Genomic DNA, 9565 nt, shown 5'->3' on the forward strand with positions numbered 1-9565 from the left:
ACTGTTTTACTTTGTTGATTGCTAATAAGTAATGACTCACAAGCCATATTAGCTTCGAGACAAAACTCGTTTTTATTTAGGTTCTATCTAACTATATCATAATAATCGTGGATTTTCCACATTTCAAATCTCAATAAGGTAATTTTGTACACCATCACATTGCTAACTACCATTGGATTTTTTTCTTTGGAGTTCTTTGAAGAGTAGGAATTTCAGCCACATTTAGGCAAAAAGTAATTATGGAATATTTCAACAAAAGAGCATGTACATGTCAGCAAAGTTGTGGAGGCTATTTACCCGATATGTTATGTATTCCATACATAACCCTATACTGTATACTGTATCAATCAATAAAAAAATTACAATGTATAATTATAAACCTGTGTTTTCTATCAAAATTACTTCTTGCATGAATTTTGGGACAAATAACGGACGGGACAAATAATTGGACTGTATAAAAAACATGCATTTTATAAATACAAACACTTAAATTATTTTAATGCGAGCTTGTTTTGTGTATTTCCTTACAGTACACATACCCTATTGTACATAATTGTTGATCTCTCAGTATAAAACTGTGACTTTACTGATACAATAGACGTGGCTCTGTCACATAAATACACTCTTGGACTAGATAATAAATCCTCAGTACACAAACAGATGGCACAAGACTAAGTACTTGTTGGGTTAAACACAGGGACACAGGTGTATAGTGTTGTGAATTAACTTATACTACCTACCGTAAGATCGGATTTTCTTGACCCAAACTCTTAGACCAATACATAAGTAATATACCTTTGTTCTGGATTCCTATTCATTAAAAAAATTGCGTCAAACTTATGCCCTAGGGTCAATGAAACCCGATCTTACCGTTACTGTATCTGCATCTGAATAATTTTGAAATCTTTATAGAATATATTTTGAAAAAGATGGTTTGTATATTATTTCACTCAATGTCTATGGCTATGTTCACCAACAAACACAAATCTATCTCCTAATGTGTGGCAGCACCTAAACTTACCCCTTACCTTTACTATTTGGTGTCAGTTAAAGGTTGGAAAAAATTGTTAAAGTGTAACATGTCTCAGCTTAGCATTTCTTTACAAGTTAAGAGAGGTGGGTGACAATGGGCATTGGTCTCAATAATGGGAAGGATACCTACACATTTACATCCCATATTGTGATAAGACACAGATAGATAAACAATGTATTTGAATTAAAAGTCGATTATTGTACCAGCTAGCCAACCCCTTGCTTCCCTTCACTGTGGTGTATTGAAGGTTGTGTGTATCTGTGACTCAAAGAGTTTCACTCAAGTGTCTGCATTACCCAATTTTATTTAATTAATTAGTTAGGTACAGTTAGTCATTTTCTGGGTAATTACGATACAAACCTTATTCAAATATTGTAATTAAGAGATTTTTTATTGTATAATTTATACTAAATTCGATAGCGCATGAAACCACAGGTATAGATGCAGTCGCACTTTAATCTAATTTGGAAACAAATAAAAATCTTAGTTTATAGAAAGAAATAATTTTATAAAATAGCATAAGAAACTAAACGAGGACCAACCTGCTAGTTGGGTAGCGCCGCGTCGCCTCCAAACAAGGTCCACCTTCATTATGTTGAAATAACAAAACACAGTAACTTTTCATCTACATTCAATAAATCAATTTAATAAATTCATAGTGCACTTGTTTAAAACAACTCAATGTTGATTAACTTAAACAAAACGTTAAATGAAACAAAATAAAACTTTTGATGTCACGAAAATAAAAACTTAAAAAGAAACATCACCACCACAGAATAAAACTGAACAGACTGACACACACAGACAAAAACTAAAATCAAAATGAAATGACAATGACAGTATAGCGGGGAAGGGGCCGCGGGGCGCGGGGCGCTGCAACATTGAACATGGCAACGACAACGGTACGTTGTTAATGTGTGCGTGAATGAGTAGCATAGAGCTTCAAAAAACAATGGGTTAATCTATGTACCTATGTACTTTAAAAAACATTTAATAAATTTTATAAAAAATAAATATAATGATGATTATAGACAAAATATAATTATATCTGCGATGTGAATAACGTGACAACAGTTCGATTAAAAAAATCTAAATCTATTTTATTCAAATCAAAAGTATCACAATTTTTGTAACTATGATTCAAGCAGTAAAAATAACTAAGAATATTTTTATATAATTTGAAAAAAATATGGAATAAACTAACTAGAGGTAATTTTTGTCTCCATTATTTCCAATACGATTATTTTGACATAACAAAAAATGTTGCTATTTGCCAAATTCCATAAAAAAATGGCAGCCTTTATGTCGTAAGCTTTTCTTTTCTTTTCTACAAATGAAAAGTTTTTATTAATAATTTATGGATGATTTATAATGCCAGTTGAAGCAATCCAGATGGTTAATCGGATTTCTGAAGCAATTATTTAATTAATATCATTAGTCATGTACTTCGTAATGGCTGTAAGTACTACGTGGTTATGATTCTTTTGTATCGCTTTATAATATTTGCACGAAAAATTTAACATTTTCACTTTTCTTAGCCGCCACTAGAAATGTTGTAATGTATAATACCTACAGATTTTGTGTAAATTGTTTTTATTTTAGGTAGCGTAAACATCGGGCTACATATGCAAATGCTGAACGGATCGAACGATACAAATAGTTCTGATACAGCACCCAATAAAGATACCATGAGTGCCGGGAGTGCAACTTTGGACCGTGAGTTAGCGAGCACGCGCCGCTTGCTGTGGGGCGAGAATGTGAAGGAAGATGTGTTTCGGCGGTGGGCGCAGGGCTTCCAATTTAGTCCAGATGAGCCCAGTGCCTTAGTACAACTAGAAGGAGGTCCATGCGCAGCCATTGCGCCAGTTCAAGGCTTTTTGCTCAAAATACTTTTATCAGAGACACCTGGACACAGTTTTCAGGATTTGACATCGGAAAAGTGCAATTCTCTGCTTGTTAGGGCTGTGTGTACAATATTAAGCCAGTGTCTAGCTCCTAAGTACAATGTTGCTGTATGCCGGAAGAATGAATCAGATGCTGAGACTAGCGGAGGCAATAACCACAGTGTGGAAGAACAATCCAGTTCTGTGTATGATACCTTAGAACAATTCCATCGAAAAATTGAGGTGCATTCATTTCAGACATTATCTGAAGTGGAAGCTTTCTACACAAGGAACATTAGAATATTGAAGGACAAGTATGGTGTACTACTTCTTTTGTATAGTGTTATTCTCAGCAAGGGGGTAGCTGTTGTGGAAGCAGAGCTTGCAGAACTGTCTGACCCACTCATACACTCAACATACGGCTATGGCTCACAGGGACTAATTAACTTAATGCTCACAGGAAGAGCTGTAGCACACGTGTGGGACCATGACCAAGTTGTAGGGGGATTAAGGCTACGTGGTATTGAAAGACAAAATGATATTGGTTTCCTTACTATAATGGAACATATGCAGTATTGCACTGTTGGGTCATTTTACAAAAATCCTAAACATCCCGTGTGGGTGTTGGCCTCTGACACACATTTAACGGTGTTGTTTTCTCTGGAGCGGCGATTAGCTGCACCTGAAACTGTTGGCGAGTCAGCAGAGCGAATTTTTCGCTCATTCGATCCAGAGGGAAACAACTTTATTCCATCAGCAGCTCTCCAGGATGTACTATGTGCTGCTGACCTTGTGAGTGAACCTGAATATGTGGAGCTAATGAGACGGAAGTTAGATTCTGAGAATTTAGGCATTATATTATTAAGTGCATTCATGGATGAGTTCTTCCCTGGATGTGAGCGTGGAGCACCAGATACATTCACCTTGCACCATTACAATGGACTACTGCGCAGTAATCCAGGTGCTAGAGTTATATTCCGCACGGGCCGCGCGGCGCTACTGGAATGCCCTATGCGTGCAGCCAGCACTGATGCCATGTTGACGTGTCTACAGACCAAATGGCCTAGCATTGATGTGGTGTGGGATGATGGACCATCACCATCACTAAACTAGCACAGGACACTCTTCCGTTGATCCCTTGCTCTGAACTCGTACTGTGACACAGTGAGGAACACGTCGAAAGTACCTTTAAATATGTTAAAATAATGTCACTGAAAAATTCCATTACTTTATTGTATTGACTTATGTATAAAAATTGTATTGGATGGATTGCGTCGAGGCTCTGCATGGACGATTCTCGCACTGGTAAAGGCAGCTATTTTGCATAAATGTGGTGTCCTCTAAGCAGGACGAGGATATTGTGTCGACTACATCGCATTATGCAATGTGGTCGGCTTTCTATCCAAACATGAGACTTAGTAATATATATTATCTATACACTGTTGTGAGAATAGCTCCAAGCTACCTGTGTTATTGAGTGATCTGATAAATTAAGCAATAAGCTTTATGCATGAGGATAACATAAAATGTAAAATATGATTTTACAGTGTAACAGTGCTCCATTTTGAGTTGATAAAATTTGGCTATAACTTGGACTGAGTACTGAAATACGAATCTATTTTCATACTAAGTCTAGCTGTGACGTAATTTGCTCTAGGTCGTGATCCAATTAACTCGCATTTTGAGTGATGCCAAAGTGGCCAAGCAGACTCATATATTTCACTGTAGTGCTACTGCTGCTGCTGCTGTAATGCTTCCATTGCGCCAAGTGATACACGAACACTGCGACGGCAAACTTGTGCTTGTGCTGTGTATAAACAACAGTAATCAATGTTTCATGTTGGAATTTGAAGATTTCCAGAAAATTAGTTATTCACAAATGGCTGGTCCAATACCACTAAACTCACTCAGCATAAGTACAAATTTGTTCTGAATAAGCTACATTTAATTTGAAAGTAAGCATGTAGCGGCTTGATATAACATGACATTATTTATATTATTCCAATGTACATAACTTACTTAAAATACACCATACTTAGATATGTACTATGGATGCTAGCATAAGAAGGTTGTATGTATGTAACTGTACAGCCGACAATTGAGTGTATTATGTACTGATGTAACATTGGATGGTACTTCAACCATTGATTATTGACTCATTACAGACAATTTGTATAAATATTGTGACTTACATAGAAGGCACCGAAACATTTTGTAAGCAAAGAGAATAACAAATTAAAACTGTCATAATCATTTATTGTTTTGCTTGTCTAAAATTTCTCTGTGAATGTGAATACCATAATATTGACTACTTACTACTTGCTTTACACTCCAGAGAGTCCTTGTATAATTTTATTTCTTAATTCCTTATGTAGTGACTATTGTAATTTATATTTGGTCGGATTAATGTAAAATAGCTGTACACATTAGTGTCACATTATAAAGAATATATTGAAAGATATTTTCAGTTAGTCATAAATAGTGTAACATGCTTTTCTAATTACAATTTGTTGGTTTTATTTTAATTTTTATTACATATAGTCTGAAGGGTACATAAATTTTAAATCAGCATTTGAACAATAATCTGATGATCCTGTTTCGTGCCCTACCGCGTAATTGTAATATAATTATGTAGAACGAGAGAATCGTGTGAACATCAGAACTGTTACATACATTGAACTATAAAGTGGAATGGCTCTGGCACGTAATTGAAGGCGCTTGGGAAATATATTATATAGGGTAGTAGGTAGCATCGGTTTCTAAGTGTGCAATACAGAAAGCTAAAAGCTAAGCTAAAAATTATGATTGCAACATATACAGCATAACACTCACTATTTACCTATAGACCCATAGAAAAGGGGTTTTTGTATTTGTTTTGTTTTTTTAATAAAACCTTACATTAGGATTTTCTCCTGTGTCGTGGGTGCGTTTACAAACATACTATTTCACGTACACATGACACCCAGACCCAAAACAACAATTTGTGGATCGCACTAAGAGTTGCTCCGTGCCACAGTACTCAGTGCCGGCGTTAGGGGGGCGACATGGGCCGATGGCCCAGGGCGACTAAGTCTGGGGGGCGCCAATAAAATGAAAAACTACTACTAACACTTGATATTGCTTACCTCAAGTGGGCGCCACAATATTTTCGCCCGGGGTGCCAGTGGCCCCTACGCCGGCACTGACAGTACTTATATTCATCTATGCTCCGTGCGGGAATCGATCTACACGTTGCTACACGTTGCAAGTTGCAGTAACGTGGCAAGCCAGTTGCCCAGCCACCGCGCCAACGTACATTCAAAAGGTAAAAGGTAAGGCCATCTGCGTTTTTATTTAAAGAAAAAAACTTGCCGACTACAATCTTAGATAGGTATTGCGTGTATCAAACGTCAACTCTCCGGGCTGAAAAACAAGACATCACGATTTATAAAATAAAAAAGAAAATTTAGGTAGGTAGTAGGTAATTACAGACTAATGATGATAAAGATGGTTGGGCCACTGGGTGGACTTAGTATTGATTTCATTAATACGGATAATTAATTATGTAACACACACATGACATGTCATTACCGCAAATCGCACCAATATTATAAATTATAAAAAGAATAAGTTTGTTTGTTCGTCAAAGACGCTGACGAAATTTTGATATACAGACGGACAGGGTATAACTAGGTCATGGGAGACATTTATTTCCGCGGGACGCGGGTGAAGCTGTTGGTAGAAGCTAATAAGTAACATATCATACTACTACTCAGTTATCGAGCTGTAAATTGTAATAAAAACCGGCCAAGTGCGAGTCGGACTCGCTCATGAAGGGTTCCGTTACAGCAAGTAGATGACATAATATAAAAGTTGTAAAATAACTTGGTTTTACATAGTGTTTGTATGAACGACAAATTTATATTTGCAGTTTTTGAAAATGTTTTATTTCTTAAAAGCTAAAAATGATATCTCGTTCAAACCAATTTTCGTTGTTAGTTTTCATTGAAATCTACATTACTTATATATTTTTTTCAGTTTTTTCACTCTCTTATTTTAAAAGTTAGAGGGGCACTAATTTTTCCACTTTAGAAGCGTCTAACTTTCAAACGATTGATTTTGACGAAAAGTTGTTTTAGGAACCTCTATGTCTTTTTTAACCTACCTATCCATAGACACCAATCACGGATAGGTTCGCTGAAAAAAATGTTTTTTGAATTAGTTCCATGTATGGAGTACCTACCCCCCTTTCATTTTTATTAAAAATTCAAGTAGCTGTTACCGAAATACATCATCCTACAAAGTTTCAACTATATAGGAACAACAGTTTCGGAAATAAATGGCTGTGACATACGGACGGACGGACGGACGGACAGACAGACAGACAGACATGACGAATTTATAAGGGTTCCGTTTTTTGCCATTTGGCTACGGAACCCTAAAAACGACAGCAGTTTGGAATTTCTTACTGGTAACATATGGGTCAATAGTTGTTACTTTTACCTGTAAGAACATCTTTAATTTATATACATACAGACATTGTGGAAAGCAAATAAATGAATATGAACAATGACAGTTGTTCGGCGACGGAGGCCCGATCACGCCCGACCAGTATTATTAATAATAATTTAGTCGGGCCAACGGCTTTGCCCGACCAAATTGGGACGTGTATTACGGGCTTTATCTATGCCAGCGACATCCAGGATGTTATGTCAATGTCAATTCAAAATTTTGTACATAATAATCAAAGAGTATAATAAGTATAGCAAAAAATAATAATAATATAAGTACTAAGTAGTGGTCTGTGTCCTGTGATCTAAGTTGTGTAAAATATTGGTATTTATTTAATCATTAAACCTATTAAAACATTTTTACTTCGATGAAAGCTGTCGTCGGCGGTTTTTCTGAACCGATACGACCTTCAAACCTTCAAGAAAGGAGCGTATTCCTTTTTAAAAGGCCGCTAGCGCTAACCATCAGGTGAACCGTCCGCTCGTTTGCCCCCTATTCCATAAAAAATAACTATTGTATTGACTTAGTGAGTACCTATACTAGACTACACTATGCCGCGGGAACAAAATATGGATTACCAGAAATATGCATTTGAATACGATCCTATAAAAATAGCATCCATCGATGGTGAGTTCTCTTCTGACTATTTTCATAATTGTGTTGTTATCTAGATAGGTAGTTGTGAATTGTTAATGTGTCTTGAGGGGTTTCGGTAAGCGAGTATTCTTGTCTCCATTCCTCTCTTCAAATGAGTTGCTGATGCCCAGCTATGCAATTGAATGGCTGGATTATAATGGTGACTAACTAGTTCATGATTCTAATTGAAGCGTGATGGAGTCGTAAGTTTATACTTATGTATATAGTAGTCAATAGTAATAAACTGAATTGCTGCTAGAATGGTTGGTCTGGTTAGAGCTCCACCAGTGAACAAAATCTAATCACCATTCACTGCTACACATATATAAATTAGCTGCCAGTATGGTTAAAAACACCATTTAGTTAACAGACCTTAAAATAAATTAATACATACTTAATTCTCTAAAGCTTGTGGTTGATGAGGCTTATGGTGTTCACCACAATCCCCAAAATCTTTGGATCAATGTTTTTGACAGAAAATACAACACTAAAATGTCCTAAATTATTGGAATTTGTTATTAAAATTAGCAGTAAGTAATTTAAAAAATAATAAAATAAAATTTGTTGAACTAACTTGCATTCCTTTTGAACTAGGCACAGATACTGAGCCCCATGATCGAGCAATAGTACGGGCTATGCACTCTGAGTACTCTCCTAATAAGCTAGTGAAGGGGAATCCTAGCCATACATTGTTCATCGGCAGACTTAACCCAAGGACTACTGAAGTTAGTGTTACTCTTACTACAGATTTATACATTTGTAGATAATAAATAGTAATATATATATTTTTATTACCCAATATGATGTTTCCCATGTTTGAGACCAATTACATGTGTCATTTTATTATTATGAAAACACAATTATTTGTCTCATTAATGATTTTCTGTTACAAATAGATGTGATGTTTTGTTAATCAATTGAGTAATCTTCATCCATATAAAGATTCCAAGACTAACAGAACTGTATGTTTGATTTTATTTCAGGAAATACTCAAATCTGAGTTTAGTAAATTTGGTAGAATACTAAAGTGTCGTGTTGTGAGAGACATAGTTACTGGCAAGTCAAAGCAATATGCTTTCATTGAGTTTGAGAGTGTAGGGTGTGTAGAGAGGGCTCTCAAGGAGATGCAGAAGGAGTACCTTGATGGTTCAGAAATGATATTAGAACGTGAAGCAGAACGCAGACTACCTGGCTGGCGGCCACGGCGTTTAGGGGGTGGTTTCGGTGGGCGAAAGGAGTCAGGACAACTTAGGTTTGGATGCCAAGACAGACCCTTCAGAAAACCTATCACAATCATACAAAAGGTCAATAAAAAGCCAGACAGGAGGCAGCAACAATGAATGAATTAACATATAAAGTGCACACTGACTCAGTCTGTGGCCATGGCATCTACTTGATTGTAAATTGTGTTAAAAAATTACATGTACCTATTACATGAAAAAATATAAAGGTTAAGATCTAAGTGGTCATGGACATCACCTGCGTCAATCACAAATTCAACAAAATGAGAAGTTACTTTAAA

General features: G+C 36.1%; 3 protein-coding genes across 3 annotated transcripts in view; 2 read left to right on the top strand and 1 right to left on the bottom strand.

The window, feature by feature from the left end:
* The window catches only part of LOC118263147 (protein crumbs), a 36553-nt gene extending 34697 nt beyond the window's left edge, over positions 1 to 1856 (bottom strand). The window contains 1 exon segment of the mRNA XM_050697552.1: positions 1576 to 1856. Within this exon segment, the coding sequence (XP_050553509.1) occupies positions 1576 to 1624 (49 nt within the window). The 5' untranslated portion in view covers positions 1625 to 1856.
* A 438-nt stretch (positions 1857 to 2294) lies between these two features.
* Positions 2295 to 5422, top strand: LOC118262561 (ubiquitin carboxyl-terminal hydrolase MINDY-3 homolog). The gene is made up of 2 exons (XM_035574038.2): positions 2295 to 2491; positions 2636 to 5422. The coding sequence occupies exon 2, from the start codon at positions 2659 to 2661 to the stop codon at positions 4027 to 4029; it is 1371 nt and encodes a 456-aa protein (XP_035429931.1). The 5' UTR covers positions 2295 to 2491; positions 2636 to 2658; the 3' UTR covers positions 4030 to 5422.
* A 2200-nt stretch (positions 5423 to 7622) lies between these two features.
* Positions 7623 to 9387, top strand: LOC118262891 (U11/U12 small nuclear ribonucleoprotein 35 kDa protein). Its single transcript, XM_035574544.2, has 3 exons — positions 7623 to 8034; positions 8638 to 8768; positions 9027 to 9387. The coding sequence occupies exons 1-3, from the start codon at positions 7959 to 7961 to the stop codon at positions 9381 to 9383; spliced, it is 564 nt and encodes a 187-aa protein (XP_035430437.1). The 5' UTR covers positions 7623 to 7958; the 3' UTR covers positions 9384 to 9387.
* The last annotated feature ends 178 nt before the right edge of the window (positions 9388 to 9565 follow it).

The sequence above is a fragment of the Spodoptera frugiperda genome, chromosome 12 (assembly GCF_023101765.2).
Source record: "Spodoptera frugiperda isolate SF20-4 chromosome 12, AGI-APGP_CSIRO_Sfru_2.0, whole genome shotgun sequence".
NCBI classification, from domain to species: domain Eukaryota; kingdom Metazoa; phylum Arthropoda; class Insecta; order Lepidoptera; family Noctuidae; genus Spodoptera; species Spodoptera frugiperda.